The sequence below is a fragment of the Microcaecilia unicolor genome, chromosome 3 (genome assembly GCF_901765095.1).
Source record: "Microcaecilia unicolor chromosome 3, aMicUni1.1, whole genome shotgun sequence".
Classification (NCBI taxonomy): domain Eukaryota; kingdom Metazoa; phylum Chordata; class Amphibia; order Gymnophiona; family Siphonopidae; genus Microcaecilia; species Microcaecilia unicolor.
Window position 1 is genome coordinate 27,074,903 of NC_044033.1, and position 24,429 is coordinate 27,099,331.

Sequence of the window (24,429 nt, forward strand, 5' to 3'; positions counted from 1 at the left end):
TAGGAAAGATCTTTAAAAACTGCTCTCTAGAACAGTAAGTTTTAACCCATCAATGAATGAATTAAGCCCGGATGATTCCCACCTGAAATGCAGGATTACTCTGGCAAGGCATCACCAGGAAACAGGGGCAGGGAAATACCTATTGTACCTGAATGTAACTCACCTTTAGCTACTACTGAAAAAGTTGAGAACAAAATCTAAATAACCAAATAAATGAGCTTCATTCATTACTACACAAAACAAGCTTTAGAGTGCAATGTTTACTCAGCTTTATCATACAGCACGGACATAGTGTTTGCTGAGAAAAGAAGGCAAATTATACAGTGCAAAATCTATATAAGGCTTCTTGGCCCAGTACATTTAAAATCCCTGATTACAGCATTTTTCATCAGCTGTGAGTTTTGCATTCTTATCAGGAAAAACAAAACAAGGCATTATAGTTAAGCTAGAAATGATCAGGGCATGAATCATTGCCACAGTATCAGTCAATAAAGGTTTAGTCTAGAGATGTTTTCTAGTTATAAAGGATGATCTAATCACATATGTTCCAAAAGAAATGGTTGAGTCATAAAATAGTACAATGTCCTTAACATCTTTTGTTACAGTATCAGTGTCAGCTGACATATTTAAGCAAAAAGCAGCACTTTGCAAAAACGCAGAGTCAATATTCAAACCTGTGGTCATCGTATAAAGGTAACCGGATGATTTATGTCCTCCTCTCTTTATGCTCGATATTCAGTGGCCCTGTATATTTATTTATTACATTTGTACCCCGCGCTTTCCCACACAAATCAGGCTCAATGCGGCTTACATAGTAATTTGAAATACAAAGTTAAGAATAGAATTTTCAATAAAATAGTAGTAAAACAATGTAAAGTTGGGCTTAGTAGTGTGTGATAAGTTGAGCTAGATAATATATGATTAGGATAAAAGAGGGTAGACAGGATAGGATAGTGTAATTTGGGAGAAAAGGGGTAAGGAGGGATAAAATTAAGGAGAGATGGAAAGAGAAGGATGGGAGGTTGGTATTTAAATCAGAACAGAATTGGGAGTGGAGGTTGTCGAGATAGGTTAGGGCATTAGGGTAGGCTTGCTTGAAGTGATGAGCTTTCAGCATTTTTCTAAAGGGCAAGAAGTCGTTTATTAATCGGATTGGTCTGGGTAGAGCGTTCCAAAGCTGGCTGCCCAAAAAGGAGAAACTGGATGCGTAGTATGTCTTGTATTTAATTCCTCTACAATTGGGAAGGTGTAGGTTAAGATGTTCGTGAAGAAATAGATCTGTTCTAGCAGGGAGGTCGATCAAATCATTCATGTAGCCAGGGGATTCACCGTGGATGATCTTGTGGGTCATTGTGTTGATCTTAAAATTTATTCTTTCTTTGATGGGGAGTCAGTGAAGCTTTGCTCGAAGAGGTGATGCACTTTCGAATTTTGATTTGCCAAAAATAAGTCTGGCAGCCGTGTTTTGGGCAGTTTGGAGTCTCTTCAGTATTTGAGTTTTGCATCCTAAAAAGACACTGTTGCAGTAGTCGGCGTGGGTAATAACAGTAGACTGTATCAGGTTCCGGAAAGTGTTGAGTGGGAGATAAGGCTTCACTCGTTTCAATATCCACATCATATTAAACATTTTCTTCGTGGTGAGTTTAGCGTGCTTATCAAAAGATAAATGGCTGTCTATCGTTACTCCCAGTATCTTTAAGTTGTCAGAAATTTAAGTAGGCCTACTGAACGTGTAGTCCTAAGCTTAAATAGATAAATTCTGTTTGCAGTTAAGACCGCTCTTTCTGTGGACCCTCTAAACAGATACATTTATCTGCACTAGAGAGAAGCACAGGAATGGGGTTTGCAGGAATCCCATGGAACCTGCAGGATTCCCACAGGAACGGAAGAAGTTGTTGAGGGATTCCTGTGGGATGTCATCAAAATCTCTGGTGACGCCAGAATGAGGCTTGGAACACACTGAGAAAGGCAACTGGAGTGCCAGAATGAAGTCTGGAATGCCCAGAGGGGCAGCTGGACACCAGACAAACTTGGAACACTCATTGGTTGAACAGTGAATACTGCCCTTAAAACTGCAGGAGGCTGTTGGGATCAGGAGGAAATGAAGGACTATGAGCAAGTAATAGTATTGACTCCTGCGGGTACGGGTGGGGATGAAGGAGATTAATGGTGGGGATGGAATGGATTTTGATGGGTACCAGTGGGAATGGGTAGATTCCAGTGGAGATAGTCAGGAATGGGTGAAATTTCTGTCCATGTACAACACTATTCTGTACACATTTCCCCCCCCATTCGTTTAACACTGCCTCAAATGTTTCCCAGGGCATGAGTGTGTGTATGGAGTTTGTTATCTTTTTCAGCTACGAACTGATGAGGGGTAGTTAAGATCCTTTGAAGATCTTCTCACAGAATTCCATCTGACGCCATCTGATAGTTTTGCATACCTTCAATTACAACATTATGTTCACAGTCTTGGTTCACAGAAGATGTTCCGGACACTATCAACCCTGCCTTGACCTTAAGATCCCAGAACCCAGTTCCTCTTACCTATCATCATTGTTTCTTGCAAGATACAATGGAGGATCTGGACTATGCACGTTATGCAGCAGAAATACTTATGTACTCGCATGGTTCATCCAATCCCCCCAGCAAGGCAGCCAGAGATGCCCTCATCATGCTATTCAGGGAACATTTCATGACCAAACACTAGCATCACATACAGGGAAGTCGGCAATCTGCCACTATGGGGCTCATTTTCAAATCACTTAGCCTTCCAAAGTTCCATAGAAACCTCAATGTCAACCACATATAGGCAGTTACATACATGTGATACTATCTCGGAAGTGTGGTTTTATAATTTTGGTTTTAGCATATTCATTGTCAATACTTGATCAAACCAATAATCCAACTATGTTGCAAACTAAAAACGTTTTACTTGATTGCTGGATTTGTGATTGAAGCCCATTTCAGTCCATATTTGGGACACAGACCGTAGATGTCTGCCCAGCACTGGCCTTGCTTTCCAACTACTGGGGTTGCTGATTAATCATTGCTAAATTTTGTTTTGATTCTGTCCTCTTTCCATATAAGGATTCTTTGTGTTTATCCTACACATTCAAGGATTCCCCTACCCTCTCCATGAAAAAGAACTTCCCGATTTTACTCCTATGTCTGCAGACAGCCCGGAATACAGCAGCCAGACTCATATTTGGAAAAACAAAATATGAAAGTGCAAAACCCCTAAGAAAGAAATTACACTGGCTCCCTCTTAGAGAATGTATCGCATTCAAGATCTGCATGATTGTTCATAAAATCATTTATGGAGATGCCCCGACCTACATGCTAGACCTTGTGGACCTCCCACCCAGAAGCGCTATAAGATCTTCTCGCACCTTTCTCAACCTACACTTCCCCAGCTGTAAAGGACTGAAATACAAACTAACACACGCGACCAGCTTCTCCTTCATGAGCACGCAGTTATGGAATGCACTACCAATTCACTTGAAAACGATCAACGAATTATCTACCTTCCGCAAATCTCTGAAAACCTACCTCTTCAACAGGGCCTACCACGATAACCCATAACTAACTATAACACAATACCTACCCACCTTTACTCAGAATGTCTCTTTCTATATCTACTTGACCAGATCCTTCTGTTTGCATTGATTTCTTTGTAACACCAACTGTACTCGTTACCCTGTTGTGGCGATGCTACAACAGGTCTTTGTAAGTCTGAATCCAGACTGCCCCAATTTGACTGCCCCTATCGGACCGACCGTTCACTTGTCTATTAGATTGTAAGCTCTTTGAGCAGGGACTGTCTCTCTTTATTAAATTGTACAGCGCTGCGTAACCCTAGTAGCGCTCTGGAAATGTTAAGTAGTAGTAGTAAGCCACATTGAGCCTGCAAATAGGTGGGAAAATGTGGGATAAATGTGCAATAGATAATAAATAAATAAATGTCGACCACCATACAATCTCAACTAATGTCCTCTAGTTCTAATGCTTCTCTGTCTCTGGAAGAGATGTGTTTGTATATTAATACCTTTCAAGTATTTAAATATCTATATAATATCTTCCCTATCCCTCCTTTCCTCTAGGGTATACATATTCATGTCACCATGCCTCTTCACATACATCTTTTGGTGCAAACCCCATACCATTTTAGTCACTTTTCTCTGAACAGCTACAAGTCTTTTTACGGCCTCCAAAACTGAATACTTCAAGTGGGGCCTCACCGACAGCTTGAACAGGGATATTAACAGCTCATTTCTTCTGCTAGTTACACCTCTTTCTATGCAGTCTAGCATCCTTCTGGCTACAGCTACCATCTTGTCAAATTGTTTTGCTTCCTTGTGATCCTCAGACACTATCATCTCAAGGTCTCTCTCCTGAACTGTGCTTATCAATCTCTCAACCTCTATCTCACAAACTCCTCTGGATTTCTACTTCCCAAGTGCATCACTCTGCACTTCTTCACATTCAATTTTAACTGACAGAACTCGGACCATTCGTTTTAATTTTTGTAGATCTCTTCTTATATTTTCTACTATCCTCAGTGGTGTCCACTCTGTTGAAAATCTTTGCATCATCTGCAAAAAAGGCAAACTTTTTCTTCTAAGCCTTCAGCAATGTCGCTCACAAATAAATATAATCGGCCCCAGTAACAATCCCTGAGGCACTCCACTATCACCTTCCTTTCCTCCAAATAAACATTTACTTGTCAGTAAACCAGTTTCCAATCCAGTTCCAATCCATTATTAATATGGTCTAGCTGCACTGGGTCCACTTTTTAAAGTTGCAAGAGGTTTTTTTCCTAGGCCATAATCGCTGAAAAATACAGCTGCAGCGAAATAAAATGACTTCATTTTGAAAATGCAACCCAAGGCCCTCTATGAAGACCTGTAATGGGCAAAAAAAAACCCACAAAAAATAATGTAACTTAAAATCAACCAAAAACCCACCTAAGGTGCTACTAGAGTACAAGGAAACCGCACAACAGCATCAGGACTCAAAAAAAAAATACAGTAAAAGCTGAACAACTCAAAAAATGAAAGTCTTGATGGGGAATTGCAGTAATATGTCCAACTGGTACTATAGAAAGATGAAGGCTGAGGTGGTTCCTGCAAAAGTGGCAGGCGAGAAGTGGCACTCATGCAAAGTGAGCTGTCTCCAAAGCTTTTTTATGAATCCAGCTAGAGAAGTATTCCTGCACCAGGCTCCATTGGTGATAACACTCATGCTGTACTTGCTCTCTTGCTTGTCCTCTGAGCTTGTTTCTTTCTGCATTGCAAACAATGTCGCCATTTATAAAGCCTCAGCATACTGAATTTAATGTGTTCTTTTATTTTTGTTACATTTGTACCCTGTGCTTTCCCACTCATGGCAGGCTCAATGCGGCTTACATGGGGCAATGGAGGGTTAAGTGACTTGCCCAGAGTCACAAGGAGCTGCCTGTGCCTGAAGTGGGAATCGAACTCAGTTCCCCAGGACCAAAGTCCACCACCCTAACCACTAGGCCACTCCTCCACTCTACTCCTCTCCTGTAGCGGGTGAATGAAACAGAGTGCTTGTTGAACCCTGGGCGACACTGGATTGCAAGATAAAACTTGTAATCTATTTGTGATATTTATTACTATTCTGAGGAATCTACATTTTGGGCTGAGTTTTAATTATGACCTGCTATTAGCAACACTGTTTTTGAGTATCAGTGACATTATATATACTTTTCCTGAGAATGTTTTTGATAATTTATATTGACATTATAGATATGGGATGTTTATTAAAACTTACTATACCGCCCAAGCTGACTAGCAGAACTGGGTGGTTTACAAATAAAAATACAATTAAAAGAAAGAAAAGAACTACAATTATTTCACAGAACAGTGAGACAAGCAACCAACAATCAGGGTATAACAGTAAGGGTTGACAGAGGGGAGGGCAAGGCTAGGTAACATTTAAAGGGTAAACAGTAAGGGGAGGGTTATGATTCTAGCACAGGCAAATTCTACATTAACTGTCAAGGTGGAAAGACTCTTTAAAAAGCCAAGTTTTTAAGGCTATTGTAAACTTTTTGAAAGTAAGTTCAGAGTGCGAAGATAAGGGTAAAGAATTCCAATAGCAAGGGGTCGTGAAGAAAATGGCATGATGACATGAGCTGTGCAGCTTTGGGACCAGGGAGAACGAGTTAGTGATTGTTTAATAAACATAAAAGTCTAGCTGGAGAGTAAGAGATAGTTAAAGTTATCAAATAATCAGGAGAGCCAAATCCGAGTGCCTTAAAAGAAAGAGTAAGAAGTTTGTATTTGGTATGTTGTTCCATGGGAAGTCAGTGAAATTTCTGAAATAAAGGGAGACACTATCGAACTTACATGCATGGCAGATGAGTTTAATGGCCATATTTTGGATTGTTTGAAGTTTTTTGTGGTTTCACTGGGAACAACCAAGAACCATGATATTACAATAATTGAGTCTAGTGATAAGAAGGAACAAAACAAGAAACAATAATTGAGTCTAGTGATAAGAAGGGACAAAACAAGAGTGTGCTGGTGGACACTATTTAATCAAACATTAATACACAAATCTTTTTTACTAAATTCATGATAGAATGATTTAGGGGAAGGGACCAGTTGCATTTTGAGTAAGCAACACTGAAATATATAATTCAGGCTCTTTTTGTGAGGTATGATCATGGAAGATGAGGACCCCTTTATGCTGTATTCCTCTATACACACATATATTTATATACACATACATAATTAGGTATATATATTCTATTTCATGTCCACATCCTCTAGTCTATGCTTTGACAGACAGAGTTGTAGACAAACATTTTGGTCTGAGAACCCAGTCTTAGTAAGGAAGAGGCTAATGAGGGTTCAAGGAGGGGGTCACTTTGGATATCTAAGGAGCTCTGCTACTCTGTATTAGTCTTAGGACCATGGGAGAAGGTGAGAAGTTCTCAGTCAGTGGCTTAAGAATGTCACATCCATAGCTCTAGCGAGGAACCATCTTACCACTGTAAGCCAGGTAAAAAGCTCCGGCAGGCCATCCTTAGCTCTAGATGGATGGATGGAGGAACTTTTGCTCTGGAACTGATGAATAAAAGCTCAGAATCCATGACTATTACTAAGTGCGTAGGCATAAGGCGAGTCCTGGGTATAAGATTTAGCTCACATCTTTTCATTAGGAATTTCCCTCTCCCTGGAAGGCTCACAATCCGATTTTGAACCTGAGGCAACAGAAGGTTAAGTGATTTGCTCAAGTTCGCAATGGTTTTGAACCTGCCTTCCCCAGATCTCAGCCTAATGCTCTAACCATCAGATGAATCCTCTAGTTTCTGGCTTCTGTTCTCAGTAGTAGTCAGTGCCCATCTGATTAAAAATGAAACATCATTCTAAATGAAAAGTTCTGCAGGATCAAAAGAAAGTGTTTATAACGTTAAAAATGATCCTACTAATTTTGTTGCCAAATCGATAAAGTCAGTCAAAACAATTTATTTTCATTAGAGTTGTACCACCCTGTAACATGCCTGAACTGTTATACTAAGCCTTGACATTTTTTTTTCCTATGAGCCACTCCAAAAACTAAGGACTCTCTCACTGTATTCCCTCATTCAAGAGCCGGAACTGGAAGAGTGGGGGAACAGCATACCCTCCAAGGTCTACTGCGGCCCTTTTAGGGCCTGTTTCACTTAAGGCTTTTTTGTCCATTCTGTAAACGCATTACCACACAATGCTGACAGAAACCAGCTGCACAGACTTTCTTCCAACAAAACTCAAACATGCTGCCATCCGTGTGTTGCTGCATTTCACAGGTGAAACAAGAAATTACCTCAGGGGCAGCTATCACCATGGCCAGGGTCACCTACCATTCTCCCCTTCTCTCATTCTTCCCACCCTGTCCGCATCCATTCTTTCAACCTCCCAACCCTATTCCTACTAGTCTTCCTCTCAAATCCCTCCCGTGTCTCCAGTAGTCTCCTTCTCTCAATCCCCCCACCCCATCTCAAATTTCCCTCTTTCTAAACCTTATCTCACCCCCAAGAAATCTAAACCTTCTACCCTCAGCCCTCCAATTGCTTAGCTAGCCAGTCCCTCACCCCCAAGGCATGTTACCCTCAGCCAGCCAGTTGCTTTCCTGGTCTTGGCTGATACTGTATGATAAATTTTGTTGGCCATAGTTAAGACAGTGGGGTTCCTCATTTTCATCCAGATAGGTTTCTGTTATTCCCAAGATGTCTAGGTGGTACTCCCAACAACATCATGAATTATACCAAATTTTTTATTGTTCAACCTGGCATTCACTAGGCCAAAGTTTTCAAATAGCAATCTAGTATTGATGGGGAAATTAGGTGGTAGTAGGCAGAAAATAAGATGGGTGTAGTAAGATAGGTATTCTGCTGCTTGAGCCTGAATACTCTTGGTAGTCAGGGGATGCAATAGTTACCTCTTCCTCATACTACCACGATTTTTTTTTTTTTTTGTTACATTTGTACCCCGCACTTTCCCACTCATGGCAGGCTCTATGCGGCGGGCAATGGAGGGTTAAGTGACTTGCCCAGAGTCACAAGGAGCTGCCTGTACCGGGAATCGAACTCAGTTCCTCAGTTCCCCAGGACCAAAGTCCACCACCCTAACCACTAGGCCACTCCTCCACGATGTATGAGGACATTTGGTTTACTGGGCTGAAGCACATTCTTGTTAAGATGGATGAGGGATCACAGTCCTCTCTCACTGTGCACCTATGTCAAAGGATATCCCATTTGTTCTCAGCAGTTAAGTAAGCTTAAGTACCTTCTTTTTATTAAAATGGATAACATATCACAAAGCGCTCCAGCTCTGCAGTATTATCGAGAAAGTTCACACACAAATGTTAAGTATGCGAACAATTCATGTCAGAACTTTGGTGTCTCAAAAGTGCCTGCTTCCTGTTACTAATTTCATCATTTACCTTTCAAACAATATTGTTTACCTTAAAATGAATCAGACAGTATTTTAAACATTAGACAGTAGAAAGAAAATCAATACAAGCAAGTAGTATTGACAACTGTTTGTTCAGCCCAGGAAATTTTGTATACAAATAAATTTGAAATGGACCTTACCTGTTTTTCTTGGAACGTTCATCCTTTCCCCTTTTAACACCAAATATTCTTGTAATCAAAGTACTGAAGAGCAGGGTAGAAGAATTTCTCACCTACAGCACAAACATAAAACAGTTATTTAGAAAAGCTCATTAAATGATACTATATAAATCACATCTACTTACTATACACTACTACTACTTAACATTTCTAAAGCGCTACTAGGGTTACGCAGCGCTGTACAATCAAACATATAAATGGCAAGTGACCGACTCACCTGCAAATGCGCAGTAGAGACTTCCCTCTCTGTCCCGCCCTCGCATCAAGACGTGATGACATCAGAGGGTGGAACAGAGAGGGAAATGGAGTCGGACTTCCTGACGCTGCTGCTGGAGCCTGGAAATGAACATCGCGCGCACCAACCTCCACCCTCCCCCCCATCCCCGCCGCCGCTCCCACCCCCTCCATATCAGGCCCCCTGCACTGACCTGACAGCGCCTCTCACCTCCGTGTGGAAGCTCTGCAGGCAGCAGCAGAGCGATCTGCTGCTGCCTGCAGCGCTTTCACATGGAGGTGAGAGGTGCTGTCAGGTCAGTGCAGGGGGCCCGGCACTGAGGGGGGAGGGAGCGGCGGCGAGGAGGGTAGCTGGACATGGGGGGAGGGCAGGGGGAGAGGGCATGATTGCTGGACATGGGGAGAGGCCAGGGGATACAGGATGGCTGCTGGACATGGGGGGGGGGGGAGGGCAGGGGAGAGAGCAGGGTTGCTGGGCATGGATTGGGGGAGGGGAGGGCAGGGGAGAGAGTAGGTTTGCTGCACATGGATGGATGGAGGTGAGAATTATTAAATTTTGCAAAACATAAATTTTGCCCGTTTTAACGGGCTTAACAGCTAGTTTAACATAAAAGGACAGGCCCTGCTCAAAGAGCTTACAATCTAAAGGACAAGTGAGTAGACGATATGATGGGGGCAGTGTCTTTGCAGGCCAGCATACCTTTAGATCAATCAGAAAGAAAATTATCCAGAGATAATTCTATACAGAGTCTTTTAGTACTATCACGATTCCTTCTTCAAAGACTAGGAACAGGAGCACATGAATGCTAGCATTCTGCATTAAGGAATCACTTTTGTGATCTGTACATTATGCTTTACTTATTTAGTAGAATTTAGCTTAAGGGTTAAACCAAAACAACGATCAAAAAGTACCAGAAAAAATATTTTAAAACTAAAACAATGTAATTAATCATACTAATATAAAAAACAGTCACAAAATAAAAATAAATTAGTTGACCAAGCCCAAAGTGTGCATTTCCTGCCACCTGCCAGCAACTTATTTTCAGATAAAGACAGGAAAATCCTCTGGAGACCCTAGTTTGTCCTACTTGGGCCTTTTCCACACAAGGTTCCTCAGCCTCCCCTGCTTTTTTTTACTCCAGCATCTGCAAGACAGATGGGCTCATTTTCGAAAGAGAAGGGCGCCCAAATCGGCATAATCGAAAGCCGAGTTTGGGCGTCCTCAACTGCTTTCTGTCGCGGGGACGACCAAAGCTCACGGGGGCGTGTTGGAAGCATAGTGAAGACGGGACTGGGGCGTGCTTAACACATGGGTGTCCTCGGCCGATAATGGAAAAAAGAAGGGCATCCCTGACGAGCACTTGGCCAACTTTACTTGGTCCATTTTTTTCTTGCGACCAAGCCGTGAAAAGTTGCCTGAACTGACCAGATGACTACCGGAGGAAATCGGGGATGACCTCCCATTACTCCCCCAGTAGTGACTAACCCACTCCCACCCTAAAAAAAAAAAAAAAACTTTTAAAATATTTTTTGCCAGCCTCAAATGTCATACCCAGCTCCATGACAGCAGTATGCAGGCCCCTGGAGCAGTTTTAGTGGGTGCAGTGCACTTCAGGCAGGCAGACCCAGGCCCACCCCCCCCTACCTGTTAAACTTGTGGTAGTAAATGTGAGCTCTTCAAAACCCACCAGAAACCCACTGCACCCACATGTAGGTGACCCCTTTCACCCCTTAGGGCTATGGTAGTGGTGTACAGTTGTGGGGAGTGGGATTTGGGGGCTCAGCACCCAAGGTAAGGGAGCTATGCACCTGGGAGCAATTTCTGAAGTCCACCGCAGTGCCCCCTAGGGTGCCCGGTTGGTGTCCTGGCATGTCAGGGGAACCAGTGCACTACGAATGCTGGCTCCTCCCACAAACAAAGGGCTTGGATTTGGTCGTTTCTGAGATGGGCGTCCTCGGTTTCCATTATCGCCAAAAACCGAGGACGACCATCTCTAAGGTCGACCTAAATGTTGAGATTTGGGCGTCTCCGACCATATTATCGAAACGAAAGATGAACGCCCATCTTGTTTCGATAATACGGGTTTCCCCGCCCCTTCGCCGGGACATCCTGCAAGGACGTCCTCAGGAAAACGTGGGCGCCCCATTCAATTATGCCCCTCAAAGTCAACCAGGTTTTGTCCTGGCCTGGGTTCTTCCTCAGGGATTCCCCCTTGGTCTTCTTCCATAGAGTAGTTATAATGGGGAAAATTAACTGTTGAGCTCTGAGGCACTCTTTGGTTGGCAAACAGTACATAGGGAAGCAGCGTATCCCAATTCTTCACACCCTTAACAAAAACGTCTTCAACATTTACTTGAAGATTTTATTGAAATGCTCATCCTATCGGTCTAGGGATGATACACAGATATGTCACTATTCTGTATTTTAAAAAGCTATTAAAACTCATTTTTATTATTTCTTTTAGATTGTTACGATCGAAATTTCAATTGTGGTTTGAAACTGATGTACTTCCAGGGTTTTGTCCTGCTTCTTCAGATTGTACACTGTAGTGAACTCTTTGGGGATACTACGGTATAGAAGTGTGAAATGTAATGTAATGTACACAGAGGTCCGATGCGTCTTCACTTGTTTCACCAGGGTGCATACTTGTTGCATGACATGAAACATATAAAAGGTATGCATCCTGGTGAAACAAGTGAAGACGCATCAGACCTCAGTGTACCGTCCCCGGACCAATAGGCAGATTGAGAATTTTAAAAAAAAACCTCAAGCAGATGTTAAAGAAGTTTGTTGTTTGAGATGTGAAGAATTGGGACACAGTGGGGCAGATATTCAGCAAGCGGGAGGCAGCCCGCATACGTACCACAGTCGACTCTGACCCCGGATATTCAATGCCAGACCATTTCTGGTGATTGGCATTGAACATCCAGTTTCATTTTTGGCCACTGAAATATAACCAGTTAAGTCAATATTTAGCGCTAACCGGTTAAGTTCCTAGCGGTTAAAGATAAGACTGCTATTTACGAGGTCCTATTTAACCGCTAAACCCAGCGCTGAATATCGGTTATCTCCCACTGAATTATTTTTTATTTTGTTACATTTGTACCCCGCGCTTTCCCACTCATGGCAGGCTCAATGCGGCTTACATATTGTATACAGGTACTTATTTGTACCTGGGGCAATGGAGGGTTAAGTGACTTGCCCAGAGTCACAAGGAGCTGCCTGTGCCTGCAGTGGCAATTGAACCTAGTCCCCCAGGATCAAAGTCCACCACACTAACCACTAGGCCACTCCTACACTCACGGTTAGCTTGTTAAACTGTATTTAAGCTGTCAGCGGCCACTACTGACCGGTTAAATAGCACTAAATATCAGGGGGGGGGGGGGGGGAAAGAGATCAACATCCCAAACAAATTTATGAAACCATTGCCATTTGTGGGTTCCAGTGTTAAATAAAAGAAACCATATTTCAAGGTACATAGTGTCAGCCTTTTCCAGGATCAGATACATAGATTAGAAGGGAAATGAGAAGAATGCTGACAAAGGAATAGAACACAGTTGTGGAAACAGAAAAGCTAGAACTCATGGGATAAATAACTTTAGGAAAGCAATGATTCTGTATACAATAGATGTTAAAGAACCATGAACCAAGAACAAACTATGTATATGCCAATTAATATATTTTTACCATACTGCAAAGTAGGTAACGGCATGCAATGCTGCACTGCACTTTGGTCACTTTATACATCAGAGTGCAGCCATGCAGGTATGTTTGCTAGACAAATAGTTGCTAGAAAAATCCTAAACATGGAATTCTTTGACTGAGTGGAGGAGTGGCCTAGTGGTTAGGGTGGTGGACTTTGGTCCTGGGGAACTGAGGAACTGAGTTTGATTCCCACTTCTGGCACAGGCAGCTCCTTGTGACTCTGGGCAAGTCACTTAACCCTCCATTGCCCCATGTAAGCCACATTGAACCTGCCATGAGTGGGAAAGCGCGGGGTACAAATGTAACAAAAATAAAATAGATACTATTGGAGATTCCACATGGAATGTTGCTACTATTGGAGATTCTACATGGAATGTTGCTATTCCACTAGCAACATTCCATGTAGAAGGCTGCGCAGGCTTCTGTTTCTGTGAGTCTGACGTCCTGCACGTCAGACTCACAGAAGCAGAAGCCTGCGCAGCCACATTGGTGATCTGCAAGGGCCGACTTCTACATGGAATGTTGCTAGTGGAATAGCAACATTCCATGTAGAATCTCAAATAGTAGCAACAGTGGGGGGCAACAGTGGGGGAGTGTCCTAGTGGTTAGAGTGGTGGACTTTGGTCCTGGGGAACTGAGGAACTGAGTTCAATTCCCACTTCAGGCACAGGCAGCTCCTTGTGACTCTGGGCAAGTCACTTAACCCTCCAATGCCCCATGTAAGCTGCATTGAGCCTGCCATGAGTGGGAAAGCGCGGGGTACAAATGTAACAAAAATAAAATAGATACTATTGGAGATTCTACATGGAATGCTGCTACTATTGGAGATTCTACTTGGAATGTTGCTATTCCACTAGCAACATTCCATGTAGAAGGCTGTGCAGGCTTCTGTTTCTGTGAGTCTGACGTCCTGCAGGACGTCAGACTCACAGAAGCAGAAGCCTGCGCAGCCACATTGGTGATCTGCAAGGGCCAACTTCTACATGGAATGTTGGAATAGCAACATTCCATGTAGAATCTCAAATAGTAGCAACAGTGGGAGAGTGGCCTAGTGGTTAGGGTGGTGGACTTTGGTCCTGGCAAACTGAGGACTTGAGTTCAATTCCCACTTCAGGCACAGGCAGCTCCTTGTGACTCTGGGCAAGTCACTTAACCCTCCATTGCCCCATATAAGCCGCATTGAGCCTGCCATGAGTGGGAAAGTGTGGGGTACAAATGTAACAAAAATAAAATAAATAAATGCCACAGCTCTGTAGACATTCTTCTTTATTTCACTGTGAAAGATCATTTCCTTAAACTTTAAAACAAGTCCATTAGCTTATGCTCTACCAATTCCATAAAATGAAGGGGGGGGGATATAAAACTTACTGCCCAAACAGGGGATGTAAACCCCAGAATTGCTGCTCGCGTTCCATCTGCAACATACGGAATGATTCGTTCACTTAAACGGGTATCTCGGAACAGAGCTCTTAGAATGTTTAAAGCATGAACCTATAACACACACATGTAAAAAAAAATCTCAGTATGTTTTTGATTTAGGTAGAGGATTCTTAAGTGCATGTGGATTGACACAGATGGCAAAGAAGCATTGTGATATTTGTTTTAAAATATTAATATAATTCTACATCTCCAAACAAGTATTTGCTGACAATGATACAGAAGATATTTATCAGTGATCTGCACTATTTCTTGGAAATAGGGGCCACGTTGGTAAAAAAAAAAAAAAAAAAAAAAGCTTAAACATGACAGACAGGACCAAAAGTAGATGGTGCCAAGAGCCCTGGGTGATTAAGGAGGGGAATCCCTCTCCAATGATTTAACCAATCCAGTTGCTCAGCTTACCCAGAACAATATCAAACATATAAACGGCAAGTGACCGACTCACCTGCAAATGCGCAGTAGAGTCACTCAGAACGCTAAGAGTGTAGAAGTCCAAGCCCCGCCTCCACCAGCAGTACAGCCCAATAGGGAGGAGGGCTTGGACATGGGCGTGGAAATCGGAGGAGGAGGGAGCAGGGAGGGAAGGAGGGGGCGGAACTGAGGGAAACACGCTGGGGGAGGGCAGGGGAGACAGCAGGGTTGGTGGACCCCAGGGTGGGGGTGGGGGGCCATTGGAAAACAAAAAACTATCCCGTTGTTACGGGCTTAACGGCTAGTGTATAAATATAATGAAGTTTAATTCTCCAGACTCTCTCTCTTCATGAGTCCATCTCATCTCCCCCAGCACTCTCTTCTTCTAATAAATAAATACATACATAACTTTCCTCCAACCCTGTCCCAATCAGTCTCAACTCCCATCAGCCTCTCTTCCCAGTCAGGTGTTATCAGACTGCCCCCTGGTATGTTAATACCCCCAACCTTTCCCAGAGTCTTGCTTCTAGGATAGCTGTTCTGGTTTCTTCCATCATCCTAAAGGCTCTTGGTCAGCATGATCCACATGGTGTCCAAACGTTTTCACTGTTGGCACAGTCTCACAATAGCGTGGGAGTTTGTATGATGTAAAACTCAAACTCACTGAGAGCACCACAGTCAAGAAGGAAAACAGAGCAGTTGTCCTGGAGCAAGGGCCAGCAGAAAGCTTCTGGACAAGGTGGGGGGAAGTACACATTACTGAGAGAAGAGAGTTAGGGAGCTATACTTAGGGTCAGTGGGTGCCGCCACTAGCCCCATGTCTTGCAATGAAGAACAGTGACAGAGATTAATTTTGAGTCAATATTCAAAGTGAAATATCTAGATACTGCCACTGTCATCCAAATATTTCCTACAGTCACCACTATACATGGATTATTCAGTAACATACATAGTAACATAGTAGATGACGGCAGAAAAAGACCTGCATGGTCCATCTAGTCTGCCCAAGATAAACTCATATCTTGAATTTGTACCTGTCTTTTTCAGGGCACAGACCGTATAAGTCTGCCCAGCAGTATTTCCCGCCTCCCAACCACCAGTCCCGTCTCCCATCACCGGCTCTGGTACAGACCGTATAAGTCTGCCCTCCCCTATCCTAGCCTACCAACCACCAACCCCTCTTCCCCCCACCTGCTCCGCCACCCAATTTCAGCTAAGCTTCTGAGGATAATGCCGCTGAATATACTTACAAACCGCTTCAGCATTATCCAAAGGAAAAGTGGTGAGCTCTCCAAAAATCTGTGATATTCCAACTGTTGTCTGAATAACGTTAGGACAGAAAACTCACTGTCCTAACCTTATCTAGAGGAGCTATTTAACCTGCTATCTGGATATCGCTGCCATCTAGTTAGTGGTGGCACCCCCTACTCTGCACTGATATTCAGTATTACTCATTATCTGGATAGTGCTGAATATTTGTGAATAATTTAAATGCTGCAGCCAGCATTTCAAACAAACTATCACGGAATTAAAACAATGACCCATTTATTTACATGCACATAAGTAGTACTTCCTTTTGTTTGTTTTAAACCTGTCATGTGATTGTCTCATAGTACATAAACTATGGGGCACTCAGTGAAACTAAGTAAACAGCTCCCTAGTTGCTTTCTTCGAACCTTTCAAGATTCTATAATTTGCCTCTATCACATCTTTCCTCTGTTGTCTTTTTTTCTAAGCTAGTGTCTCTAATCTTATCATCATATGAAAGTTGTTTTATGCCTCTAATGATAAGAACATAAGTATTGCAATACTGAGACAGACTGAAGGTCCATCAAGCCCAGCATCCTGTTTCCAACAGTGGCCAATCCAGGTCACAAGTACCTGGCAAGATCCCAAAACAGTACAATACATTTTATGCTACTTATCCTAGAAATAAGCAGTGGATTTTCCCCAAGTCCATTTTATTAATGGCTTATGGACTTTTCTTTTAGGAAGCTATTGAAACCTTTTTTTTAAATCCTGCTAAGCTAACTGCTTTTACTACATTTTCTGGCAACAAATTCCAGAGTTTAATTTTTTCTTCTAATACCTCTTAATTTCTAAAATTGTATTTGCCTTTTTGACTACCACTGCACATTTGGCTTGTATTTAGAAAACCATTGAGAGCAATACAAAAATCTCTTTTCATAGAAATAATAGCTAAACTATAGGCCATTACACGAAAAGTTTAGCTTGTTCTTCCTATATGTATTGTGTTGCACCTTTCTATGGTGATGCATATCTTGTGTTTTATTGCCTATTGATTCTGTTTTGTGAGATCCCTTTATAACTGTCTACAGTTAGTAATTTAGTGGAGGAACAACTTAATGGTTATTGCAGTTGCCTGAGAATCAGGGGAACCTGGTTTAATTCCCACTGCAGCTCCTTGTGACTCTGGGCAAGTCACCTAACCCTCAATTGCACCAAATACAAAATAAGTACCTGTATATAGGTAAACCGCTTTGATTGTAACTACAGAAAAGTAGTATATCACATCCCACTCCCTTTTCCTTTCCTTTAGTATCATCCACTTAATTCAGAACGTCATGATTTTTCCAAACTGTTTCGGAATACATTGAATGGTATTGTTCCCCACATCAGAAAGTTTCAAGACACCACTGTTCACCTTCCCCTTCGTTGTGAAAAATTACAATTTAGTTCTACCCTTTATGTTTCCTATTTATCAGAACAGTTTTGAATCATGAATAATGAATATCATAGCAACTTAATCTAGCTAGCAGCTTTTGGTTTAAAAAAAAAGCTGTTAAAAGCATTTTGAAAATCCAAATCTATCAACCATATTCTCCTTAACCACTTGCTTGCTGACACATGACTTCCCCTCACAGAAGCCATGTTTACTTTTCCCCATCACATTGTAGTTCTATATTTTACCTGAAACCAGGGGCGTATCTGGACTCTGGCGGTAGGGGGGGCCAGAGCCAGAGGGAGGGGGCACATTTTAGCCCCCCCCCCCCGCCACTGCCAGACCCCCCCCCCTCGCCACCAATGACACTCTCCACCCCCTCCCGCCGCCGCCAACCCTCCCCCGCTGCTGTCACTTACCTTTGCTGGCGGGGGACCCCAACCCCCCGCCAGCCGAGGTCTTCTCTTCCATGCAGGCTGCAAGTTGCAATGCTTCCTGTTCTTCTGAGTCTGACGTCCTGCACGTACAACGCGCAGGACATCAGACTGAGTTCCAAATTCTGAGTCTCACGTCCTGCACATTGTACGTGCAGGACGTCAGACTCAGAAGAACAGGAAGCGTTGCAACTTGCATCCTGCACGGAAGAGAGGACTTCGGCTGGCGGGGGCTTGGGGTCCCCCGCCAGCAAAGATCGGCGATGGGTTGGTGGCGGGCGGGCGGGAGGGGGAGGTGGAGAGGGTCGATGGTAGGGGGGTCCAGGGCGAAATCTGCGGGGGCCCAGGCCCCTGTGGCCCCACGCAGATACGCCCCTGCCTGAAACAAATCATCACTTATTGGTCTGTAGATCCCAAGGTCTCCTCATAGCCTTATTTAAAAATTGATGGTATATCGCTAAGTCTCCTCTCCGCTGGCACTAGTTTATATAAAATTTAAGTCCCTTTAGAACTCCTGAGTAAATGACACCCAGTCCTGGCAATGTGCTGTCACATAATTTACTGTCTTTCTAAAATCTGTCAAGTTAAATTGCATTAGTTCTACAGATTTAACCAATAATCAATAAATTACAATTCTTGGTAGTATGTTTGTATCTAAAAGTCAATGACATTTAGATCTGCTTGTTATATTAATATCAGGCTTTAACACTATCATGTTACCCAAGATCCTTCTATAATACTAAATGCTTATTTCTTACATATCTCCATTATTCATGATATATTGTAAGCCACATTGAGCCTGCAAAAAAGTGGGATAATGTGGGATACAAATGCAATAAATAAAATAAAATCAATTATATAAAGCTAATTACAAATAATTTGTCCAAGAGCATGCAATAAGCTTTAAATGATGTTATATGCTTTATCATCACCTGTGGAATCGTGCTGACATCACTGTGCAACTCATTCGAAGGCATGGCCAAAGATATCAATTCCTTCATTGTTGTATTGAGCAAACATGCTTTACTGTTTTTTGGTTCTGATACCAATAAAGCCTGGAGAAAGAAAAGACAGAGCTAACTAAAAGAAGAAAAAAAGGTCTTCACTTGCCATATTCGCATGCATAAAAATATAAGGCCCGTTATTTTAAAAAGCTTATCAGAAAAGCCGTTTTGTTGCTACCTGTTGTTATCCAGTTAGAAGTAGTCACTAGTATACCTGGATATAGACCCACACTGAATAGTCAGATATAACTTCAATGCCACAGCTGGCTTTAAACAGAGCAGAGGAGTAGCTTAAAGGTTAAAGCAGTGGGCTGGGAACCAGAGAAGCAAGGTTAAAATCGTTGCTTCTACTTGTGATTTTGGGCATCGTCTCAGATACAAATTGAAGGGCCAATATTCAAAGGGATTTAACCTGCTCAGCTAAACACCCACTGATATTCAGCAGCACTTAACCAGGTAGTGCCATCCTCTACTATGTTATACTGAGCAGACCAGTAGCCCCGAGTGTGAAGCCTATCTACATGAGATCCCTAGCTCAGGTTGGCTGCTTCTGTCGTTAGAATCTTGTGAAGAGGAGGAATTTGGAATTCAAGTCCCCTGACCAGATTGGGCCAAATCATCCACCACAAGAGAGATTCTTGCAGATTGGGAGTGACAGAAACAACATTCGCTATGTTCCCTGAAGCTTGATAACAGGAAGCTAGGGTTCACTGAGCCTCTCTCAAATGTAGACGCATCATGGGTGTGACAAGTACTGTGGAAGCCAGGTGGCCCAACCTCCTCAACCTCTGCGGAGCTGTGATCTGCTGGCTCTGCAGGACCTGTAGGGCAATGGTGACCATCATCTGGAAGGAAAGCCTGAGCTTAAAATGTGTCTAGCAGGGCTCCAATGAACTCCAATTGCTGAATGGGAAGGAGATGGGGCAATGAGGAGTTCATAATGGACCCTAGTAGTTCCAACACCCTAATGGTTCTCTGCATTGAATCCTGGACTCCTTCCTTGGATGTACTCTTGACCAGCCAATTATCTAAGTAGGGAAACACATGTACTCCCAGCCTACATACAGTGGTGGAAATAAGTATTTGATCCCTTGCTGATTTTGTAAGTTTGCCCACTGACAAAGACATGAGCAGCCCATAATTGAAGGGTAGGTTATTGGTAACAGTGAGAGATAGCACATCACAAATTAAATCCGGAAAATCACATTGTGGAAAGTATATGAATTTATTTGCATTCTGCAGAGGGAAATAAGTATTTAATCCCTCTGGCAAACAAGACCTAATACTTGGTGGCAAAACCCTTGTTGGCAAGCACAGCGGTCAGACGTCTTCTGTAGTTGATGATGAGGTTTGCACACATGTCAGGAGGAATTTTGGTCCACTCCTCTTTGCAGATCATCTCTAAATCATTAAGAGTTCTGGGCTGTCGCTTGGCAACTCGCAGCTTCAGCTCCCTCCATAAGTTTTCAATGGGATTAAGGTCTGGTGACTGGCTAGGCCACTCCATGACCCTAATGTGCTTCTTCCTGAGCCACTCCTTTGTTGCCTTGGCTGTATGTTTTGGGTCACTGTCGTGCTGGAAGACCCAGCCACGACCCATTTTTAAGGCCCTGGCGGAGGGAAGGAGGTTGTCACTCAGAATTGTACGGTACATGGCCCCATCCATTCTCCCATTGATGCGGTGAAGTAGTCCTGTGCCCTTAGCAGAGAAACACCCCCAAAACATAACATTTCCACCTCCATGCTTGACAGTGGGGACGGTGTTCTTTGGGTCATAAGCAGCATTTCTCTTCCTCCAAACACGGCGAGTTGAGTTCATGCCAAAGAGCTCAATTTTTGTCTCATCTGACCACAGCACCTTCTCCCAATCACTCTCGGCATCATCCAGGTGTTCACTGGCAAACTTCAGACGGGCCGTCACATGTGCCTTCCGGAGCAGGGGGACCTTGCGGGCACTGCAGGATTGCAATCCGTTATGTCGTAATGTGTTACCAATGGTTTTCGTGGTGACAGTAGTCCCAGCTGCCTTGAGATCATTGACAAGTTCCCCCCTTGTAGTTGTAGGCTGATTTCTAACCTTCCTCATGATCAAGGATACCCCACGAGGTGAGATTTTGCGTGGAGCCCCAGATCTTTGTCGATTGACAGTCATTTTGTACTTCTTCCATTTTCTTACTATGGCACCAACAGTTGTCTCCTTCTCGCCCAGCGTCTTACTGATGGTTTTGTAGCCCATTCCAGCCTTGTGCAGGTGTATGATCTTGTCCCTGACATCCTTAGACAGCTCCTTGCTCTTGGCCATTTTGTAGAGGTTAGAGTCTGACTGATTCAATGAGTCTGTGGACAGGTGTCTTTCATACAGGTGACCATTGCCGACAGCTGTCTGTCATGCAGGTAACGAGTTGATTTGGAGCATCTACCTGGTCTGTAGGGGCCAGATCTCTTACTGGTTGGTGGGGGATCAAATACTTATTTCCCTCTGCAGAATGCAAATAAATTCATATACTTTCCACAATGTGATTTTCCGGATTTAATTTGTGATGTGCTATCTCTCACTGTTACCAATAACCTACCCTTCAATTATGGGCTGCTCATGTCTTTGTCAGTGGGCAAACTTACAAAATCAGCAAGGGATCAAATACTTATTTCCACCACTGTAGTTATGCTGTGACTATGGTGAGTTACTTGGTAAAGACTGAAGGACTGGATGCGAGGCCAAAAGACAGGACTAGATACTGGTAGTGGTGTTTCTAAATAAGTACATAAGTATTGCCACACTGGGACAGACCAAAGGTCCATCAAGCCCAGCATCCTGTTTCCAACAATGAACAATCCAGGTCACAAATATCTGGCAAGATCCCGAAAAAGTTCAATACATTTTAAGCTGCTTATCCCAAAAATAGCAATGGATTTTCCCCAAGACAATTTACTCGAAACCCGAGATACTACCTTGACTGGGCCATATTTGTATGTGGGATCAAGCATCCTTTAAGTACAGAAAGCATAGTCAATCATTTGCCTGAATCATGGGTAATAGGGTGCCCAGGGAAACCATCCTAAACTTTTCTCTGTCCAGATATTTGTTCAGGGCCTTTAGGTATAGGATAGAACAAATTCCCCTCAGTTTTTTGGGCACAAGGAAGTACTTGGACTAGAATGCCTTTCCTTCTTCCCCTAGTAGTACAGGCTTGACCATGTAGGCCTGTAGAAGGGAGGAGGGTTCCTAATCCTGAGAGCTGAACTTTGGCACTCTTGGTCTCCAATTTACGACATAACCCCCCCCCCCCCCACCCCCACCCAGTCTATCTGAAGAACCCACCAGATGGATGTTACAAGTGGCCATCTTATTTGCAAAAATTCCTCCTCCCCCCCTCCACCCAACAGTAGGACATTGGGGATGGCCACTTTTACTTCAGCCATGCTCTCCTGGAGCTAGTCCAAAGCTTGTCGTTTGCTTTGACTAGACAGCTGGCTGGGGCTTCTGGGACTGCTGTCAGGAGAGGGATCCCTGTATCTGCTGGGAAGGGCAGGCTTTTGAGAGCAGCAGGATCTCCTTAGGGCTCCATCTGAGAACCTTTGAGAAGTGGAGGCCACATAAATAGTGGGCCAAGCAAGGGAATTCATGGTATCAGTTCTTTTCTTGATAAAGTCAGTGACTTCTTCCATTTTGTCCCCCAAAAGATTGTCACCTCAGCAAGGGATGTCCACTAGTTTTTCCTGAACCGGTGGTTCTAAGTCTGAAACATGCAGTTAGGCAACTCTGCACATGCCAATACCTAATTCGGAGACCTTGGATGCCACACCACAAAGCATCACAGGCTACCCAGGCCCAGTGCTTCTGACACTCCTGCTTGGCTACTAACAAACAGAACTCTGCTGCCTTATCTGGGGACAGAAAGCTCACAAATCCCACTGCATTGTGCACCAAGTTCCGCATATAAATGCTCACATAAAGCTGATAGTACTGAATACGGGCACAAGCATTGAGCCCTGATATATCTTCCTCCCAAAAGACTCTAAGATTCTAGCAATTCGTTCTGGGGATGCTAAGGCATGGGTTCTAGAACTTTTAGCTCTTTTAAGAACAGATTCAGCCACCATAGAATGGTATGGCAGTTGTTGCTTCTCAAATCCGGGAGTCTTTGAACTCTATACATACTGGCTGCACAGACAGAGGGCCCCCCCAATACTTCATCTGTGCCACATGAAGGATGATGTACAGGATTAGTCACTGCTTCCTTAAGAGGGTCCTCATAGTCAAGAACACCCACCAACTCATCCCTGACTTCGTCCTCAACTTCCAAATCAAACAGGATGATCTTAGCCATCTCCATCAAAAAACTGACGAAGTTATTCTGGAGAGGAATTTCTCCTTTCCTTGAGTGGAGAGGTGACTGACAAAGACCAAGGGAGAGGTTTTACCTCAGATGCCCAGGAGCAGTCTGAGTCAGTGAAATACTCCTCAAGTAGACTGAGTTGTGTCCACCTCGGTCTACTGGATTCACATCCAGACTGAGCAAGAGAGCGGAGGAACAGGCCCTTCCCTCGTCAGCGGGAGAATTTCTTCTCTTGATGGAATGGAGAAGAGCACCACCTCTTCTGAGGCTGACGCCGGCACTCATCGAGGCACTGGCATCGACAAATGGGCACAGAGGATCGGTTGTAGCACAACCAGGGTTGGCAACGACACCCTCGAGGCTTCGTCATTGTGCCAAGATCTGCTGCAACTCTTTCTGGGCAGGCACTGGCAAAAGTGGGGCTAATGTCAATAAGGTGACAGCCTGCAAAGAAGATGGAGCTGAATCGGAAGGCTGGTCCTGGCATCGAGGAGACCGGCACATTGGCACTGACTTCACGGAAAGGGAGCGGTACTCTTGGCACTAACACTTCTTGGGTATCAGCGGCACTGATGAACTGGAGCTCCTGGTACCGTGCTTCGAGCAGAACCAATATCGATATTCCAACTTCACTCGATGCATATCGGGATCCCTCAGTGCTGACGATGTCAAATCCTGACTCATTCTCAGTATCACATCCAATGGGTGCCTACCAGCACCTGATGTTGAGGCAGGAGAAGATCACATCGACAATAGTGCAGTTCCACCAGCCATGGGGACAGATACCTCCAATGCAGATATCAATGGACTGGACCATGAAGCACAAAAAGTTAATCACACTGGGCCTCTCGACTCTTTTGTGTCCTTTTCTGTAGTTTAGAACAAAGGTGACAACTAGAAGCTTTATGATCAGGTACTAGACACAGCAAGCACCAGTTGTAACAGTCACAGACATGACCTTGCCACATCTAGTACACTTCTTAAACCCACTTGGGAGTTTTATGGGACATAGGGGGAAAAAACAGCCGAAGCAAA

The 24,429-nt window shown here is 43.6% G+C and overlaps 1 protein-coding gene across 1 annotated transcript in view; it reads right to left on the reverse strand.

Moving 5' to 3' along the window:
* The window catches only part of THADA (THADA armadillo repeat containing), a 649,870-nt gene that overhangs the window by 421,338 nt on the left and 204,103 nt on the right, over positions 1-24,429 (reverse strand). The window contains 3 exon segments of the mRNA XM_030195792.1: positions 9,107-9,198; positions 14,454-14,576; positions 18,986-19,108. Coding sequence (XP_030051652.1) covers positions 9,107-9,198; positions 14,454-14,576; positions 18,986-19,108 — 338 coding nt within the window.